The 21,348-nt window shown below is 39.0% G+C and overlaps 2 protein-coding genes across 7 annotated transcripts in view; one reads left to right on the top strand and one right to left on the bottom strand.

Moving 5' to 3' along the window:
• The window catches only part of LOC121371237 (FERM, ARHGEF and pleckstrin domain-containing protein 2-like), a 252,110-nt gene that overhangs the window by 97,466 nt on the left and 133,296 nt on the right, over window positions 1–21,348 (bottom strand). For all 4 annotated transcript variants that reach the window (XM_041496995.1, XM_041497003.1, XM_041496977.1 and 1 more), the window contains exons 4-5: window positions 3,048–3,152; window positions 1,927–2,045 (exon numbers count right to left, since the gene is read on the bottom strand). In XM_041496995.1, the coding sequence (XP_041352929.1) occupies window positions 1,927–2,045; window positions 3,048–3,152 (224 nt within the window). The remainder of the gene's footprint in view (window positions 1–1,926; window positions 2,046–3,047; window positions 3,153–21,348) is intronic.
• On the top strand, window positions 10,199–18,570 carry LOC121371261 (xyloglucan galactosyltransferase MUR3-like). Of its 3 annotated transcripts, none has more exons than XM_041497024.1 (3): window positions 10,199–10,725; window positions 16,446–16,599; window positions 16,996–18,570. In XM_041497024.1, exons 2-3 carry the CDS (start codon window positions 16,451–16,453, stop codon window positions 18,290–18,292), a joined length of 1,446 nt encoding a protein of 481 aa, XP_041352958.1. In that variant the 5' UTR covers window positions 10,199–10,725; window positions 16,446–16,450; the 3' UTR covers window positions 18,293–18,570. The 3 variants fall into 3 exon arrangements, with proteins under 3 accessions (XP_041352958.1, XP_041352967.1, XP_041352950.1); XM_041497033.1 differs by lacking the exon at window positions 10,199–10,725 and adding an exon at window positions 11,529–11,889; XM_041497016.1 differs by lacking the exon at window positions 10,199–10,725 and having other exon boundaries at window positions 16,279–16,599.

Below are 21,348 nucleotides of genomic sequence, written 5' to 3'. Positions count from 1 at the left end.
ACTAGCCATGCAAGTGGGGCTACCGTAATCTAGAAGCACTGGTTCACCGGAGGATTTCAAACTGCTGGGATGTTCCAACCAATCCAATTAGTAGCAAGGGTTTTCTTATATGCATATATAATACAATATAATACATAGGGCACTAGCCAAAGCTTCTGTGAGGACTAGTGACTTAATTAAACATTTGTCGAACACTGACCATTCCATAGACAGGATAGCACATACCATGGCCTTTGATAAACTAGTCATGGTGCACTGGCTGGAGTGACATACAGCCCAATGGGCCCACCAATGGGGATTGATCCAAACCGATTGCACCTCAACCAAGTGCTTTACCAGTGGGTTGCGTCCCGTCCCCATCAAAAGTAAACCTAGTATCCTAGTTATGGTACATGACACACCACCATCCTAAGTTGTACTTGCATGCAAGACTTGATGATCCTATACGAATTGAAAGAAAGATATGCTCCGCAAATGAAAATGTACGGAGAGACCGATATACGGACAGACAGAGAACATAGCTGAAAATATTTTACCTCAGGGAAAGTGTTTTGAACCTTGGTGAAGACTTACCGCGTGACTTCATCTTCCACCTACTACACTCCCCTACCGACGGTAGTCGTTAGTGTCGTGGGTTAGACCTGCTTTCTTAGCTCAAGAGACAAAGAGTCGATTTTGAAGACTTACTGCGTGAATTCATCTTCCACCTACTACACTCCCCTACCGACGGTAGTCGTTAGTGCCATGGGTTAGACCTGCTTTCTTAGCTCAAGAGACAAAGAGTCGATTTTGAAGACTTACTGCGTGAGTTCATCTTCCACCAACTGTACTCCCTACTGACGGTAGTCGTTAGTGCCGTGGGTTAGACCTGCTTTCTTAGCTCAAGAGACAAAGAGTCGATTTTGAAGACTTACTGCGTGAGTTCATCTTCCACCAACTGTACTCCCTACTGACGGTAGTCGTTAGTGCCGTGGGTTAGACCTGCTTTCTTAGCTCAAGAGACAAAGAGTCGATTTTGAAGACTTACTGCGTGAGTTCATCTTCCACCTACTACACTCCCCTACTGACGGTAGTCGTTAGTGTCGTGGGTTAGACCTGCTTTCTTAGCTCAAGAGACAAAGAGTCGATTTTGAAGACTTACTGCGTGAGTTCATCTTCCACCAACTGTACTCCCTACTGACGGTAGTCGTTAGTGCCGTGGGTTAGACCTGCTTTCTTAGCTCAAGAGACAAAGAGTCGATTTTGAAGACTTACCGCGTGACTTCATCTTCCACCTACTACACTCCCCTACTGACGGTAGTCGTTAGTGTCGTGGGTTAGACCTGCTTTCTTAGCTCAAGAGACAAAGAGTCGATTTTGAAGACTTACTGCGTGAGTTCATCTTCCACCAACTGTACTCCCTACTGATGGTAGTCGTTAGAGCTGTGGGTTAGACCTGCTTTCTTAGCTCAAGAGACAAAGAGTCGATTTTGAAGACTTACTGCGTGAGTTCATCTTCCACCAACTGTACTCCCTACTGATGGTAGTCGTTAGTGCCGTGGGTTAGACCTGCTTTCTTAGCTCAAGAGACAAAGAGTCGATTTTGAAGACTTACTGCATGACTTCCATCTTCCACCTACTACACTCCCCTACTGACGGTAGTCGTTAGTGTCGTGGGTTAGACCTGCTTTCTTAGCCCAAGAGACAAAGAGTCGATTTTGAAGACTTACTGCGTGAATTCATCTTCCACCAACTGTACTCCCTACTAATGGTAGTTGTTAGTGCCATGGGTTAGACCCACTTTTATTAGCTCAAGAGACAAAGAGTCGATACCATGTGAATTGATCTTTCACCTACTATACTCCCCTACTAATGGTAGTTGTTAGTGCCATGGGTTAGACCCACTTTATTAGCTCAGAAGACAAAGAGTCGATTTTGAAGACTTACCGTGTGAGTTCATCTTCCAGCAGGCCGGGGTCCGGGGTGTAGAACTTCACACAGAACTTCAGTGGTGTGTCCGGGGAGGGCAGCTGCTTCAATATGGGTTTATCTCGGTCAAGCCATGACTGAAAACAGAGCATTTAAATAGAAGGAAGGAATTTTTTTTTTATTTAATGATGCACTCAACACATTTTATTTACAGTTATATGGTGTCAGACATATGATTAAGGACCAAACAGATATTGAGAGAGGAATCCCGCTGTCGCCTCTTCATGAGCTACTCATTTTGATTAACAGCAAGGGATCTTTTATGTGCACCATCCCACAGACAAGATAGTACAAACCATGGCCTTTGTTACACCAGTTATGGAGTACTGGGTGGAATGAGAAATACCCCAATGGGCCCACTGACGGGAATCAATCCTAGATCAATCAAGCATAAAGTGAGCACTCCCCCCCCCCCCCCACCATTTAAATAGAGAATATCTAGTTAATGATGTACGATATCAGCTTATCCTGTGAATTTCCAATTCGACCTGATGATGTAACGCATACATGGGTTCAATTTCTCGCTATTTGTATAATTATTTCTTTTAAAACATGTTGGACATTATTATTTAATGAAAACTGAAGATTTGTAAAGGACGTATTCGACAAAAATAACTGATAATACAGACTTTGAAGTAGATGATGGATGGTATTACTTGTCATCGATTTAAAGTGAAAATAAACTGTTATAAATAATGACGTCATGGATCGTGATCATATTGTTTTTTAAAAAAAAATTGTTTAAATACTAATAAGTTCTTTTGTAAATTTTATTTGGGTAATTAAACTCACAAATACGTCCTCTAAACTATGACACACGTCAAAATAGTGTTACATTAGTTGTGTGTTTTTACAATTTTAGGTTGAATAATGTAGGTTCAAACTCTGTCCCGAAGCAAGTCACTGGCTATCCAGAGACAGGCCCCGGGACGGACATGCTCGAAACTCTAGTGATATATGAGCATGTAAAAAAAGTTCGCACTCGCACTCAAAATTACATATTTTACATTGGAAAACGTGGGTCAGTGATGACGTTTTCTGGTTGTAAAGCTGGCTGGATAAGAGTTAAATGTATTTACCTGTAGCTTGTGTTCACTGTAATACTGCAGGTCAAAGTAGTCAGCCTCCAACAGCTGTAGATGTTGACACACACAAGCCCACAGTGTCTCACCCACTGCCTTTACCTGCAATAACAAATAACACAATACGTGTACAAATTATGATAGCAAAAAAAAGATGGAAGGAAATGGTTTATTTAATGATGCACTCAATACATTTTATTTACAGTTATATGGCGTCGGACATATGATTAAGGACCACACAGATATAGAGAGAGGAAACCCGCTGTCACCACTTCATGGGCTACTCTTTTCGATTAGCAGCAAGGTATCTTTTATATGCACCATCCCAGATAGGATAACACATACAACGGCCTTTGATAAACCAGCCATGGTGCACTTGTTGGAACGAGAAATAGCCCAATGGGTCCACTGACGAGGATTGATCCCTGACTGACCACGCATCAAGCGATTAATGCTTTACCACTGGGCTACGTCCAGCCCCCATATCACAAATATATGTTTGCAAATGAATGCAGTTCAGATATAGACTCGTTCCAGCCAGTGCTCCACAACTGGTGTAACAAAGGCCGTGGTATGTACTATGCTGTCTGTGGGATGGTGCATATAAAAGATCCCTTGCTGCTAATCGAAAAGAGTAGTCCATTGGGGTATTTCTCATTCCAGCCAGTGCTTCACAACTGGGGTAACAATGGCCATGGTTTGTACTATCCTGTCTGTGGGATGGTGCATATAAAAGATCCCTTGCTGCTAATCAAAATGAGTAGCCTATTAAGTGGCGACAGCGGGTTTCATCTCTATATATCTGTGTGGTACTCAACCATATGTCTGACACTATATAACAGTTAATAAAATGTGTTGAGTGGATCGTTAAATAAAACATTTCCTTCCTTCAGATATAGACATCTATGACCTCTGTTCATTCCATAAAGAGGTTGACCCAAGGCTTGTACTGAAAACCTATTAAACACTCATACATTTAACTGGACTGAAAACCTATTAAACACTCATACATTTAACTGGGCTGAAAACCTATTAAACACTCATACATTTAACTGGACTGAAAACCTATTAAACACTCATACATTTAACTGGACTGAAAACCTATTAAACACTCATACATTTAACTGGGCTGGAAACCTATTCAACACTCATACATTTAACTGGACTGAAAACCTATTAAACACTCATACATTTAACTGGGCTGGAAACCTATTCAACACATATACATTTAACTGGACTGAAAACCTATTAAACACTCATACATTTAACTGGGCTGGAAATCTATTACACCCATACATTTAACTGAACTGAAAACCTATTCAACACTCATACATTTAACTGAACTGGAAGGAAGGAAGAAAATGTTTTATTTATTGACACAATCAACACATTTTATTTACAGTTATATGGCGTCGAAAATATGGTTAAGGACCACACAGATATTGAGAGAGGAAACCTGCTGTCGCCATTTCATGGGCTACTCTTTTCAATTAGCAGCAAGGGATCTTTTATATGCACCATCCCAGACAGGATAACACATGCCACGGCCTTTGATATACCAGTCGTGGTACACTGGCTGGAGTGAAAAATAGCCCAATGGGCCAACCGAGGGGATCGATCCCAGAAAGACCACGCATCAAGCGAACGCTTTACCACTGTGCTACTTCCTGCCCCTAAACAAGGATGAAGGGGCCAATGTAAATAAAAACACAGCATTCCATTATCTTTGAAAATAGTGGCAGCATTGGTGACAGCAGTAGCCATAAAAAATCACCAGAAAGGAGGATGAATAGAAGGATGGATGGATGGATGGATGGATGGATGGATGGATGGATGGATGGATGGATGGATGGAAAAATGGAAAGATGGATCCATGGATGGATGGATGGATGGATGGATGGATGGATGTATGGATGTATGGATGGAAAGATGGATGGATGGATGGATGGATGGATGGATGGATGGATGAATAGATGGAAAGATGGATGAACGGATGGATGGATGGATGGAAAGATAGATGTATGGATGGATGGATGGGTGGATGGATGGATGGATGAATAGATGGATGAATGGATGGATGGATGGATGGATGGATGGAAAGACAGACCTGATGGATGAATAGATGGATGGATGAATAGATAGATGAATAGATGGATAAATAGATGGATGAATAGAAGGATGGATGGATGGATGGATGGATGGAAAAATGGAAAGATGGATGCATGGATGGATGGATGGATGGATGGAAAGATGGATGAATGGATGGATGGATGGATGGATGGATAATGGATGGATGGATGAATAGATGGAAAGATGGATGGATGGATGGATGGATGGATGGATGGATGGAAAGATAGATGTATGGATGGATGGATGGGTGGATGGATGAATAGATGAATGGATGGATGAATAGATGGATGGATGGATGAATAGATGGATGAATGGATGGATGGATGGATGGATGGATGGAAAGACAGACCTGATGGATGAATAGATGGATGAATGGATGGATGAATAGATGGATGAATGGATGGATGGATGGAAAGAGACCTGATGGATGAATAGATGGATGGATAAATAGATGAATAGATGGATGAACAGATGGATGGATGGATGGATGGATGGATAATAGATGGATTGAGATAGAAGAAAAGATGGATGGAAAGACAGACCTGATGGATGGATGGATGGATGGATGGATGGATGGACAGATGGATAGATGAATATTTTTATTATTTCAGGCCACATGGATGAATGGAAAGCTGAGTGTATAATTATATAATATACAGATTCCTTTCTCTCAGTCAAACCAAGGTTGAACAGGCAGCAAATGGCCTCAAAATAATCAATATGCCTTCTGGTAATTAGTTTCACAAGATTGTTTTGCTTTCCAGTTTATTACTGACAAGTCCGATATAATGAGAATCCTTTAGTACTGTATTACTTGCTCCCACTATACATCTCACAATATATTTACAAAAAATTAAGCTTAACATCTAATGACGTAATCGTACATGAGTGTGTGTTTTTATAGTAACAAATGTCGTTTTCAAATTGTTGTACAGAATATTGTGTTTTCAACATGTCTTGCTTACGGTAGTTAAATGTATTAATATAGCTTTTGGTAACTTGGTGGTGAATTAAGAGTCCTCAATCCTAACATTACCAATGTATTTTGGGGCAATAAAACATTTTACAAAAAAGAAAAGAAAACATAAAGACTTCTTTATTTTCATAATAATATAAACCTTTTGATTTTATCCATGTTGGTCTCAAGTCTTCCACATTGCTGTTTAAAAAGGTTACACTCCAAGTCTAATTTTGATATTAACTTCCAGAACTGCTTGTCAATTTCTAACATTTGATTTCATTTTAGAATTGATAAGCAAAGATTGCTTCCCATTCCACAAAATGAATTTCAAGACTTGCAGAGTTAAAGTTTGGTTTGTTTAACAACACCACTGGAGCACATCGATTAATTGATCATCGGCTATTGGATGTCAAACATTTGGTAATTTTGACTCGTAGTCATCAGAGGAAACCCACTAAATTTTTTCTAATGCAGAAAGGGATCTTTTATATGCACTTTCCCACAGACAGGAAAACATATACCACGGCCTTTGTCCAGTTGTGTGGTGCACTGGTTGGAATGAGAAAAAACCCAATCAGCTGAATGGATCCACCGAGGCGGTTTGATCCTGCGACGCAAGCACCTCATGCGAGCACTCAACCGACTGAGCTAAATCCCGCCCCCAGACTTGCAGAGAGATTAGGGCAGGATCAAGCTGTTGGTTAGAGAGCTTGCCTGAGGACAATGGTTGCAGGATCGATCCTCCATGGTGGAACTATTCTCAGATTTAGATTTTTCCCATTCCAACAAATGCCTCATAATTAGAAAATTTGTTTCTAATTTTCATTATTATTCATACTTACCTAGTACTAGCATAACAACTATGCGATACAACCCTGAGTCATCTCCTCCACTGCATAGTTGTTGTGCTAGTACAGTAAGTTGAATAAGATTACTGGTATATCAAAGAGTGGTATGTGCTGTCCTGTCTGTGGAAAAGCTCCCTTGCTTCTAATGGAAAAATGCAGCAGGCTTCTTCTGAAGACTAAGAGTGAAAACGTCCAAATGTTCGACATCTAATACCCGATGATCAATAAAATAATAAGCTCTAGTGGTGTCATTAAACAAAATAAACGTTTAACTTCAACTACCGGCCTCGGTGGTGTCGTAGTTAAGTCATCGGACATAAGGGTGGTAGGTACTGGGTTCGCAACCTGGTACCGGCTCCCAACCAGAGTGAGTTTTAATGACTCATTGGATAGGCGTAATACCACTACATCCTCTTCTCTCTCACTAACAACAGCTAACCAATAACCCACTGTCCTGGACAGAAATCCCAGATGGCCGAGATGTGCCCAGTACAGCATGCTTGAACCTTAATTGGGTATAAGTATGAAAACAAGTAGTAATGAAATTAATGAAAACTTGAACTTTCCAGACAGGCAGGCAGGCAGGCAGGCAGGCAGGCAGGCAGGCAGACAGAGAGACAGACAGGCAGACAGGCAGACAGGCAGACAGACAGACAAGACAACCAAGGTGAATGGTCTGTACAGTTCACTTTATACCTACATGTATGAACCACAAAATGACTGCAACAAAGCATACAAAACAAAGTTACATCACAGAGAATGACTTGGGACCCCCGTATGTTTTTAACTATCATTTTCAATTACTCTCATGTCACGCCCGACTGCCTGGATTAAAAAGGTTTGGTCTTGACAGGCAGGTTTATATACCCTTATTTGTCAAGACTCACCACCTGCTCAGACCGCAGGACAATATATCAGCGAATTGTAAGAGACTTGTATTGACAGTGGATCCCTTGTTCTTTAATAGGATACAACTCTGACCCACATTCTACGACAAGCTCATCACGAAATGACTTCTAAAAGATCTCTTAATATCAAATGACACGCTTGAATTCACAGCATGAATCCAATGGAACAACTACCACAGCATGACAGAAACAGATCGGTCATATTAGGGATGTTGTCATGAAGTGGTCGCTAAAAGGGGCAGACAAAAGGTGAAAGGGCATTTCTCCATAGATATGGACCATGCACACACAATCTCATTCAAAAGGTCCTGACGAAAAAGGGCGTGTTTAACATCTATGCACTAAGAAAGGATTTCTTTGAAAGTCTTTATTCGTTAGAGATGAATAAAAAAGGTTGTTCCAGAAATGGTTATAATTTATATGAGTGGGTAGTAGGCACTCACGCCATAATTATTAGTTTTAAGTCTAGTGAATTTGGTGCTTTTTTTAGACTTTTTTTGTTTTGTTTTGTTTTGTTTTGTTTCAAGCATAAAAAAGTCTATAGTCAGTTGGTAGTTATACAAAATAAATTATGCACAGGAATTCATTAAAGGTGCAGACCCTAGTTTCAGCCCGTGAAAATGGATACTAAGTTTAGTTATCTATAAACCTGCAACACACATTTGGATAAGGTTATAACAGAGAGAAGCTAAAGTCTGTAATGTTTAAACAGGGAAATACAGTCTAAAATAACTAGAGGTGGTCTTATTAACCTTAGACTAAAGAGCATTTTTCAAAACTAGGGTCTGTCACTATAAGGATGTTTTGACAGGGGTCTATATGTTTGGACCCACAGAACTTTGAAGGATGTTTTGACAGGGGTCTATATGTTTGGACCCACAGAACTTTGAAGGATGTTTTCTGTCCCACAGAACTTTGAAGGATGTTTTGACAGGGGTCTATATGTTTGGACCCACAGAACTTTGAAGGATGTTTTGACAGGGGTCTATATGTTTGGACCCACAGAACTTTGAAGGATGTTTTGACAGGGGTCTATATGTTTGGACCCACAGAACTTTGAAGGATGTTTTGACAGGGGTCTATATGTTTGGACCCACAGAACTTTGAAGGATGTTTTGACAGGGGTCTATATGTTTGGACCCACAGAACTTTGAAGGACGTTTTGACAGGGGTCCATATGTTTGGACCCACAGAACTTTGAAGGACGTTTTGACAGGGGTCCATATGTTTGGACCCACAGAACTTTGAAGGACGTTTTGACAGGGGTCTATATGTTTGGACCCACAGAACTTTGAAGGACGTTTTGACAGGGGTCTATATGTTTGGACCCACAGAACTTTGAAGAATTTAAATTCAAAATGGACATAACTATATTGTCCATTAACGCAAGGTGTCCCTTAATTACTGCAAGTGTATCTGCAATTGGTGCATAGGTATAGGTTATCCTTTTTTTAAAAACAACAGCATAAAAAAAAACCCTAAAAACCCCCCAATAACATGGTTTCAAGGTCATCCCTTAAAACCAGTGCTACAAATCTAGGTCATCATTTTCTTATAAGTGTTGTTTAGAAATCAGGGTCATCCTTTAAAAATAGTTTCTAAAAGTCTAGCAAATCTTCAAAAAGAACATGGTTTGTGGGTCATATCCTTTAAAAATAGTTTCTAAAAACAAGATCAATTGTACAACATTATATTCTAGATATCTTGGTCATCCCTTTAAAAAGCTTCTTTTATGTTTGTTTAAATCTTGGTAATAATTTTAAAAAGAAAATTACCTGTAGTTTGCTTTAGTTGAAAAAGTCAGTTGGTTGGTTGCTCAGGGTGTGTGTGTGTGTGTGTGTGTGTGTGTATGTGTGTTGGGCATATACATGTGTGTGGGCATGTGTGTCGACATGCACATGTGTGCGCATGCACATGTGTGTGTGTGTTGGCATGCACATGTGTGTGTGTGTGCACGTGTGTTTGTGTGTGCGCACACGCGTGTGTGTGTGAATGAATGCACACTTTTTTCTCTTTTTTTTCCTTTCGGTTTTAGATATGTTTGAGGGATTGGCTAGGGTGGAGGTGGTAATATATTTAAAGCAATAAAAGTCAACAGAAGAAACTGGCTCTTTTATATCTTTTTTTAGCCAGTTTAATTACAATAAACAAATATTTTTTTAAAGTGGCCTCAGGATTCCCCTTCTTCTCATGAAGCTGTCACTTTTGTACTATGCATGCTGGCACGAAACACGAAACCATTGAAAACTGTCTTCTTTTCTTCCCACTGTTTGCATCCCATCCAGTCCTGTCCCACATGTGTACATATGTGTAGGTGTTCTCAGTTCGGGCTTCCAGATAAACTCGTTTTTTTGACAGTCACACAGACATGTGTACATAAAGATAAATCTACATTAATCTAAAAAAAAAAAAAATGACAATTTGATTTGAACCGAGCTTACCCGCGTCACAAAAAACTTTTGAGAACAATCTGACCCAAGCGATAGTCTGTTCAATGCGGTTCTTTCAATCTGTTTAACGAAACACCCACAGTGCAACAATAGGCCCTGAAAAACATGTTTGGCCATTCACGATTTATTTCTTAAGTTTAAAATATCTACAATTAAACATTATGGATCTCCTAAAACATATGTTCATATCTGCTTATGCAAAAGACTATCACAGGGCCTTTTTTGTTAACCAAACTAGTGTCTTGGTGAAGAGAGGTATAAAAAGAGTGTGTGTGCATCGTGCAACTGCCACTTGAAGAAAGAAACTACCGTTAAAACACTGACAGAGGAACTGTTTTGACAAGGTTGCAACTTACAATATCAAGTTCAACCCATAACGTAAGTACTTTGCATTATTTTAATGTGGGTTTTTTTAATGCCCATTAATTTTGATTATTGCAAATGAAGATGTCTCTGCTGTCCCATAGTTAATTTTTGTTAACAATTTCAAGTTCAACCCATGAATTAATTGGGGTTTTTGGACAATTTCAAGTTCAACCCATAAGAGTAAGTACTTTGCATTTTTTTTATGTTTATTTTTTATGCCCATTAATATTTATCATTGCAACTGAAGATGTCTTTGCTGTCCCATGATTTTTTTGTTTTTTGTTGACAATTTCAAGTTCAACCCATAAGCCTAAGTACCGGCACTTTACATTTTTTAAAGGTTTTTTTTTTTATGACCATTAATTTTTATCATTGCATTTGAAGATGTCTTTGCTGTCCCATGATTTTTTTTTTTTTGTTGTTGACAATTTCAAGTTCAACCCATTAAGCCTAAGTACTTTACATTTTTTAAAGTTGTTTTTTTATGACCATTAATTTTTATCATCGCAATTGCTGTCACATGAATTTAGTTGTCTTTTGTTCTTGGAGATTGCATGTGCTCTTATTCCCCCATGTCCATGGCAAGTAATAAGGATGGCAATCCTATTTCATTTCAACTTATTTTCATGCTTAGGTTCAAGCACGTGTTAAATATGCACAATCTTACTATAGTGTTAAATACCCACATACGCTAAATGTCACAAAACGAAGTGCGCTTTATTAATAACCAATCATCAGAATTGTACATGTGTTTTAGTCTTGATAACAATTATCATATACAGTACATTAGTCTTAATAATGATAAGAATAATTGTAAGCATTGTAAATTAGTCTCGGTAATTACTAATTAATAACGTTAATAGCACGCTGTCCTGGGCACACACCTCAGCTATTTGGACTGTTTGTCCAGGACACTTTGGTTAACAGAACATTTAAAATTCACCCAGTGAAACAAGTGCCTGTCAAGATCTATTGTTATACACTTGCGTAACCTTAATATGTATGTAGCAGTAAAAATTAACTTTGCCTGGAGCAATAAATTTTCTCCTTTTTTTATAACACATGCACAGACATATATGCAATAAAATGCAGAGACTGCAGGGCCAAGCACTTTCTTACGAGAAAGGATACATTTATTTCAACACCGAATAACAGCATGTTACTCTGACACATACGGTAAGCTTTTAATACTTGTCTGTTTATTTTACTGTTTCAATACACAATTATACAACTGGCCTGCCATTTATTATTGATACTAATCTCTGCTCACCACAGCAATAGAAGTACTGGATATATTTGCCATAACGAATCAGCCATTTTTCCTCTCTCTCCCCCCCCCCCCCCTTTATTTATTTTTGTTCATCTAATATGTGTATAACTTAAAAATCAATCAATCAGTCAATCAATCAATCAGTTAATCAGTCAGTCAGTCAGTCAGTCAGTCAGTCAGTCAACCAATCAATCAATCAATCAATCAATCAATCTTTAGTGTACAAAATGTCCCAAATGGTTTGTTAATTTATTAATCATCGGCTATTGGATGTCAAACATTTGGTAATTTTGACATATTGTCTTAGAGAGGAAACCTCTTACATTTTCCATTAGTAGCAAGGGATCTTTTATATGCACCATCCCACAGAGAGGATAGCACATACCATGGCCTTTGATATACCAGTCGTGGTGCACCGGCTGGAACGAAAAATAGCCCAATTGGTCCACTGACGGAGATTGATCCCAAACCGACCACGCATCATGTGAATACTTTACCACTAGGCTTTGTATACATTCCGCCCCCATGTCCCAAACAGAGCCAGGACAAAATACATACATGTTACATATATGCAACAACAGAATATACATTGCTAATTTATATTCATTTAATTTATAAGCACAAACATGTGCACATATACATTAAATATAATATAATGGGCAATATGATTTAGCATAATGCCTTAAAAAGAAAACCTACCAACCGACATTCTACTAAAATTATATCCAGGATCCTAATTTCACAATGAATGAATGAATGAATTTTTAACACCATAATTTCACAAAGATATCTTAAGGATCTCTGAGGTAACAGTGCATCGTTCTTACAAGTCTTTTTGCACTCTACTGTGAGTAATAGGCCACATGCAGTTACACCCAGTGAACCGGATTTCCGTTTGAAAGGCAAGTGTTAAATTGAATTAAAGTTAAAGTTTGTTTAAAAGAAGGAAATGTTTTATTTAACGACACACTCAATACATTTTATTTTACGGTTATATGGCATCAGACATATGGTTAAGGACCACACAGATATTGAAGGAGGAAATTCACTGTCGCCACTTCGTGGGCTACTATTTTTCGATTAGCAGCAAGGGATCTTTTATATGCAGGATAGCACATACCACAGCCTTTGATGTACCAGTAGCAGTGCACTGGCTGGAGCAAGAAATAGCCCAATGGAGTTTTGTTTAATAGCACAGCACCACTACTGGCCTCAGTTAAGCCACCGGGCATTAGGCTGATAGGTACTGAGTTCACAGCCCAGTACCGGCTCCCACCCAGAGCGAGTTTTAATGACTCAACGGCTAGGTGTAAGACCACTTCAACCGTTTCTCTCTCACTAGCCATTAACAACTAACCCACTGTCCTGGACAGACAGCCCAGATGAATTGTTTAACAACCTACAGTTAACTGTAGCTAGGTATTTCTATTGTAAAATGCAAGACATTCAGTTGGATTTGTGGAAAAACATTTAAGTTTATAATGGACATAACCATATAGAGCTTTTAGATTTGTGGGTGTTACTGTACATTTTATGTCCACAAATGTTTCAATTTGTACCTCAGGCTAGTGTCTTCAGTCAAAATGACATTTATGGGCATCAAATAGACAATAACACCCACAAATCTAAAAACTGCATATGGTTATTTCCTAAATATATTACAGGTTTTGACAGAGGATGGCTGGGACGTAACCCAGTGGTAAAGCACTTGCTTGATGTGCTGTCTGTCTGGGATCGATCCCTGTCAGTGGGGCCTTCGGGCTATTTCTCATTCCAGCCAGTGAACCACGACTGGTATATCAGAGGCTGTGGTATGTGCTATCTTGTCTGTGGGATAGTGTATATAAAAGATCTCTTGCTACTAATGAAAAAATGTTACGAGATACCTCTCTGGAACTCTGGAACAATTACCAAATGTTTTTTACATCTAATAGCCATTGATTAATAAATTCAATGTGCTCTAGTGATGTTTTCAAAAAAAACAAATGTTTAATTTTTCACCTCATGCTAAAGCCTTCAGTCAACATTTTTATTTATGGGCATTGAATAGAAAATAACACCTGCAAATCTAAAACCTCAATATGCTTATGTCCATTGTAAACTAAAATGTTCTTCTATGAAAACCAACTGAGCGTTTTGTGTTTTAAAATAAAAATACCTAGCTACAATTAACTGTAGACCATTAAACAATTATGGTTATCTCTAAAATATATTAGTCTTTGAGAGAAAAAAATTTGCTTGTCTAAATGACTTCAGCCATTTTCTTTTCAATCCCTTTGGCTACACATGTGGATGTTTCCGTCTGAAGGAAGACACTTCCTACAAACTCTTAATCAATACCCAATGGTATTGGGTTCCCGCAGCTCATTTGTCGAAACCCGTGATTGAGTGACATCACACGGGTCACGGGCTGTGCCAGCTTCCAAAATAAATCATTCAGGGTGTGTATCTTTATGAAAAATGCTTTTCCAATTGTTTCCCCATACACGCCGGGAGTGAAAGATCTAATCTAATCAAAGTGAAATGTCTGGGTGCCAGACTCATTGTGAATTTTCTACAAACATTTACTGTTATATTTACTGTGATTAGGTACGGCATTTTAAATCCTGTAGGTCTCGCTATGTAAATTGAATTAGCTGTATTGTCTGCAGGAGGTTTTTGCTCCAAGTTTAATTGAACAACTTACAGTAAAATCAATATGATCGTTGACTGTTCTGATTGCCAGTGGAAAACTATTAAGAGAAACTGCTAACGAATGTACAGTGAAACCTCTCAAGACCAGACCCTCTGTAAACCGGAATTCCCTTAAAACTGGATGTTTTACAGAGTCCCTTTTTAAAAGCCAAGATAGAACTTAACCTCTCTAAACCGGATCCCTCTTAAAACTGGACATTTGTCTTGGTCCCAAGGGTGTCTGGTTTAGAGGGGTTTCACTATATTAGAGAGTTTCAAAATGGATTTTAAATTTTCTCAATAGGATCTTTTTCTTTTTTTTTGTCAAACATTTGGTAATTGTGATGTATAGTCTCAGAAAGGAAATCTGCTAAAAAAAATTAATAGTAGCAGGGGATCTTTTATATGCACCATCCTAAAGTCAGGATACCATAGTGGCACATACCACGGCCTTTGATATACCAGTCATGGAGCACTGGCTGGAACGAGAAAGAGTCCTACTGACAGGGATCGATCCCAGACCGATCACACATCATGCAAGCACTTGACCACTGGGCTACGTCCCGCCCCATGCTGATCATTAATGCACTGATCTAGTTACCACTGGGCTACGTCCCGCCCCATGCTGATCATTATTGCACTGATGTATTTACCACTGGGCTACGTCCCGCCCCATGCTGATCATTAATGCACTGATGTATTTACCACTGGGCTACGTCCCGCCCCATGCTGATCATTAATGCACTGATGTATTTACCACTGGGCTACGTCCCGCCCCATGCTGATCATTAATGCACTGATGTATTTACCACTGGGCTACGTCCCGCCCCATGCTGATCATTAATGCACTGATGTATTTACCACTGGGCTACGTCCCGCCCCATGCTGATCATTAATGCACTGATGTATTTACCACTGGGCTACGTCCCGCCCCATGCTGATCATTAATGCACTGATGTATTTACCACTGGGCTACGTCCCGCCCCATGCTGATCATTAATGCACTGATGTATTTACCACTGGGCTACGTCCCGCCCCATGCTGATCATTAATGCACTGATATATTTACCTTTGTTTGACACCCAATATCTGATGGGGTTTTCTTGTGCACTGGGGTGTCAAACATTTATTCATTAATTTATCCATTTTTCATTTATTCATTCAATCAACATCCATCCATCCATCTGTCTATCTATTCCATCCATTCCATCCATCCATCCATCATTCCATACCATAAATTCAATTCCTCCTTTCCATCCATCCATTCCATCCATCCATCCTGTGTGTGTGGGTGGTGTGTGTATGTCAACATAATTATATTATGTTAGTTTGGGGGAAAACAGTTACATCTACTTTTGAATACTGTGGGTGGGAAGGAAGGAAGGAAATAGTTTATTTAACGACGCACTCAACACATTTTATTTACGGTTATATGGCGTCGGACATATGGTTAAGGACCACACAGATATTGAGGCAGGAAACCCACTGTCACCACTTCATAGGCTATTCTTTTTCAATTAGCAGCAAGGGATCTTATATATGCACCATCCCACAGACAGGATAGCACATACCACAGCCTTTGATATACCAGTCGTGGTGCACTTGAGCGAAAAACAGCCCAATGGGGGCCACTGACAGGGATCGATCCCAAACCGACCGCGCCTCAAGCAAGCGCTTTACCGCTGGGCTACGTCTCACCCCTAGTAGAAATGCCATTAACGTTGCACCACCATCTAATTTATAATGTGCTGAGGCGTCTTTAAACAAATGTTCCTTTTCTTTCTTCCAGTGCCAATGCTGACGTGTTATCGTCACCTAGTCATTATGAGGAAGAAAACGGGACTGTCGGCCAGATGTTTCCACTACTTTCTGATGGCAACAGGCGGCCTACTCGCTTTCTCTGTGTACTTTTCCCTGACAGCTACCACCACTCAATCCATGAGGTAAAACCAATTACATATTGAAAGCACAATTTACACACACACAAATCACACATGCACATATACACACACAACACACACACAAACACATCTCTCTGTCTGTCTCTCTCTGTATCTCTCTCGTTATCCCTTTCACACACACTCTCTCTCCTCTGTCTCTCTCTCTGTGACTGTGTCTGTCTTCTCTCTCTCTCTCTCTCTCTCTCTCTCTCTCTCAAAAAATATATATATCACATCTCTCTCTCTCTCTCTCTCTCTCTCTCTCTCTCCACATAAATCCACAGGGTATGTGACAAAAAATATATATATCACATTTCTTCTTAAGTATGGGGGCACAGTATCCCTCACACCACCCCACCCCTATTACTGTGTGTGATTTTTTTTCCATTTTAATTTCAGAGATGTATCCTCTGTATTCAAAAGGCTGGCTGCTGCCGGGAAAAAAGCTGCAACAAGGGGAATAACTCTATCAGTCCTAGAGCCCAGAGTTTCACATCTCAACAGAACTAGCCACAAGCTTCTCAAGATTTACATCTACAATCTCAACAGTATATTCAACACGGACATCTCCCGCTGTGTTCATTCCGAAGACGCCTGCTTTGACTATTCCAACCATGGCATGGGCAAACTGCTGTACCGCCATGGCCAAATCTCCATTCACAACACAAATCAATTTTCACTGGACGTTATTCTACACCATCAGTTTGCTCATAGCCGTTATCGCACTAACGATCCTTCAGAGGCCGATGTCTTTTACGTCCCAGCGTACATGGGGTCAATGTATTTTTGTCACAAATATGACAACAGGACAGCAGAGTCGGTGAAACGGTTATTTCATTATTTAAACACAATGCCATATTTCAGACAAGGGAAGCCTCATGTGACGACTTTGGCTAAAATCGAACGTGAGCAGATTGATGTTATATCAGCCCATCCTGCATGGAAAAATCTCACCTATATGATAATTGAAAAGGATGACCTTGATTTTCGAAAAATGCTTGGCATTGAATCACAGCGTGCCATTGTTGTGCCGTATCCATCGTACATTCACTTCAATTACACAAAAGTAACAGACGATGATGCATATGCAGTCGAGAACGTATCGAAATATAACCGAAAACTCTTTCTATTTTTTGCAGCAAGCTTGCGCAGAACTAATCCTTTCCGTGTCAAATTAATCGACCAGTTTGTCGTGAAGACGGAACTTGGTTTTAAAGAATACTTCAAGTCCAATGATGTTCCTAACCGGGACCAAGTGATGTTGATAACATGGGAGTGTCTGGGAAATCATTACAACACGACGATCGAATGGATGTTTAATTCTGTTTTTTGCCTCCAGCCACACGGCGACTCTCCAACACGGAAATCGTTCTATGATTCGATTCTCAGCGGTTGCATTCCAGTGGTTTTTCAGTTTCCAAACGAAAACGTGGAATTTCCATTTCAACGAGCATTAAACTATAACGATTTTATCGTGCGGATTCCAGTAAATCGCAATGGTGATTTGGAAGAAAATATACCTATTTATGATTACCTACATAAAATCCCACTAACTGAAATAAGCAGACTCCAGACAAATTTAATAAAAGTGCTTCATCTTTTCCAATATCCTGTGATCGGCACAGAACAGAACAGTGACGAGAAAGATGCACTAGAAATGATTGTAGATGAAATAAGAGTGACGTATAACCTCTAGGATCAGATGGACTTGCATCCGTTTTCTGGATGTTCTTTTCTTTCTGGATGATGTTTTCTTTCCAACGTATTACATACCTATTCAATCTTACTATAGAGATAAAGACATTTTTAAACCATGTTATAAATCTTGTATCACACACATGTGTGATCTGGATAGGGCACTAGTCAAAGCTTCTGTAAGGACTAATGACTTTATCAAACATTTGTCCAACACTGATTCAGTCTTGGAGTTTTGTAGTCAAGATTCATATTTGAAAATAAATGATTGTACTGGAAGAAGAAAGGAAATGTTTTATTTAACGACGCACTCAACACATTTTATTTATGGTTATATGTCCTGAAATGCAATTTCCTGCATTCTACAAGCACAATTCATCTCTGCCTTAAGATTTACTACTAATAATATATTTCATTCAGAATTATTGGAGTGAGGCAGGACACCTCCATGTCACACGTTTGCAGCTGATCAGTCAAGTAAATTGTTCAGTTCTCAGCAGGGTCCCTTTGACAACAGCCTCCAAAAAAATAGTTTAAGGGAATGAGCTGAAAAAAAATCAGATAGGATAGGTCGGCTTGTTTTTTGTTTAGTTTTTCTTCCTTTTTTTTTGTTTTTTTGTACTACATTCACCACTATTGTCCACATAACATTTTATGTAGGCACTGTTTTCTCTTGCATGTATGTATTTTAATACAAAATCTAATTTAAAAAAAAGAAAAGAAATCAGGTTCAGAACTAGGATTTTGAGGATTAATCAGCATGACATAAACAGGATAATTCAAGAATTAAAATAATTTAAAAAAAAGAAGAAAAAAAAAAGAAAAGACAGATAAAGAAGTCATGGTTTGTTTTTACACACCAGCCTCGGTGGCATCGTGGTTAGGCCATCGGTCTACAGGCTGGTAGGTATTGGGTTCGGATCCCAGTCGAGGCATGGGATTTTTAATCCAGATACTAACTCCAAACCCTGAGTGAGTGCTCCACAAGGCTCAATGGGTAAGTGTAAACCACTTGCACCGACCAGTGATCCATAACTGGTTCAACAAAGGCCATGGTTTGTGCTATCCTGCCTGTGGGAAGCGCAAATAAAAGATCCCTTGCTGCTAATTGGAAAGAGTAGCCCATGTAGTGGCGACAGCGGGTTTCCTCTCAAAATCTGTGGTCTTTAACCATATGTCTGACGCCATATAACCGTAAATAAAATGTGTTGAGTGTGCGTCGTTAAATAAAACATTTCTTTCATTGTTTTTACACATATATACATGTATACATGTACCAAAGAAAAAAGAAAGTATACATATTAAAAAAAAGTTATTTGTACATATTGCTGTACCTAAATGCTCTGAAACACCATCAAGTGCTGTTGCCTCACTACAACATATCCACATGTGTCAGGAAGAAAGGAAATATTTTATTTAACGAAGCACTCAACACATTTTATTTATGGTTATATGGATTCGGACATATGGTTAAGGACACAGATATTGAGAGAGGAAACCCGCTGTCACCACTTCATGAGCTACTCTTTTCAATTAGCAGCAAAGGATCTTTTATTATAAAAGATATGCACAACCCCATAGACAGGATAGCACATACCACAGCCTTTGATATACCAGCGGCATGTGTCAGATGCAATGGGCAATTAATGCATGATTTCCACATAGCTGGGAATATTCTCCAGCATATACGAGGGTTTTTCCTCGCAAACTGACACTACTTAAAAACAATAAATAACATGGCTTGAATTTAATGATGGCACCCACGTTGCCGTGATATAAATTGCGATAGGTCACTGACGACAATTTTGTGCAGAGGGATAAAAATTACTAGAATGTATACAACAGAATGTATAAACACAATGTTGTACATTTGAAATAGACTTCATACAGCAAAATAACCATTTTGTCATTACTGCCCATCAGTTGCACATGAAAGTTAAAGTTTGTTGTTTAATGACACCACTAGAGCACATTAATCATTGGCTGTTGGATATCAATTCTGACATGTAGTCATCAGAGGAAACCCGCTATATTTTTCCATTAGAACCAAGGGATCTTTTATATGCACCATCCCACAAACAGGATAGCACATACCATGGCCTTTGATATACCAGTCGTGATGCACTCTCTGGAAGGAGAAATAGCCCAATGAGGGTCAATCCCAGACTGACCTCGCATCTGATGAACATTTTACCACTGGGCTACATCTTGCCCCGCCACATGATTGGTATATAAGGCCAAACAGAAAAATAGGTGTGTTTCCGGTCGACCAACCGTCCCTAGTTTTACCCCCCCCCCCCGACCCTAATTTTTTTCTCTCTTAAACTGAAAAAAAAAACTGAAAAAAAAAGAAGAAAAAAAAGAAGTAAAAATAAAAGAGGACAACATCACCAAACAAGAGTATTTCCTTCCTTGCACATTGTTTACGTACTATTATACGATATTATACATTTTGCACATGTAATTCCCTTCCGAAAAACATCGAGAAATTATGGAAAAGCTTTTGTAATAGAGTTATAGTATTCAATTTAAAAAAAAAAAAAAAAAAAAAAAAACTACCTACCTACCCTAATTTTTGGGGGGATGCAATCAGAAACATACCTATTTTTTTGTTTGGCCTAATATCCAAACCACAATCCTCCTAAACTGGTTTCAACCAGCCACCATTACTGCCCATCAGCTGCACATGATGTAAAGTTTCTTTTGTTTAAAGGGATATTCCTGAGTTTGCTGCAGTGTTTAAGATGTTATCGACTAACAGAGACTTTTCACGAATGTAATTACATATCAAATATATTTTTCTGCATATAATATTAGTGGCTGTATATTAAACGTGTTTCTGATCGTTCTAATATTTGTACTAGGGTAAATTTCATTTTATTTCCGAAAAAGGTTTCGTACATACAAAATTATTTGAAGACAAAATCCAGTTTGGGCTTCTTACAAATATTAAGACAACCAGAAACACATTGAATATACAGAAACTGATATTCCAAACAAGAAAATATATTTAATATGTAAGTGTAATCATAGAAATATTTTATTAGTCGGAAACAT

This window comes from Gigantopelta aegis, chromosome 1 (assembly GCF_016097555.1).
Source record: "Gigantopelta aegis isolate Gae_Host chromosome 1, Gae_host_genome, whole genome shotgun sequence".
In the NCBI taxonomy this organism is placed as follows: domain Eukaryota; kingdom Metazoa; phylum Mollusca; class Gastropoda; order Neomphalida; family Peltospiridae; genus Gigantopelta; species Gigantopelta aegis.
The sequence above is the reverse complement of the archived record's forward strand: the minus strand, read 5'-3'. Positions and strand labels throughout refer to the sequence as shown.

Coding starts and splice junctions, on each gene's coding strand:
- LOC121371261 (XM_041497016.1), top strand. CDS start 16,424: ATGTTCCTTTTCTTTCTTCCAGTGCCAATGCTGACGTGTTATCGTCAC. Junction 16,600..16,995: donor ACCACCACTCAATCCATGAG/GTAAAACCAATT, acceptor TTTTAATTTCAG/AGATGTATCCTCTGTATTCA.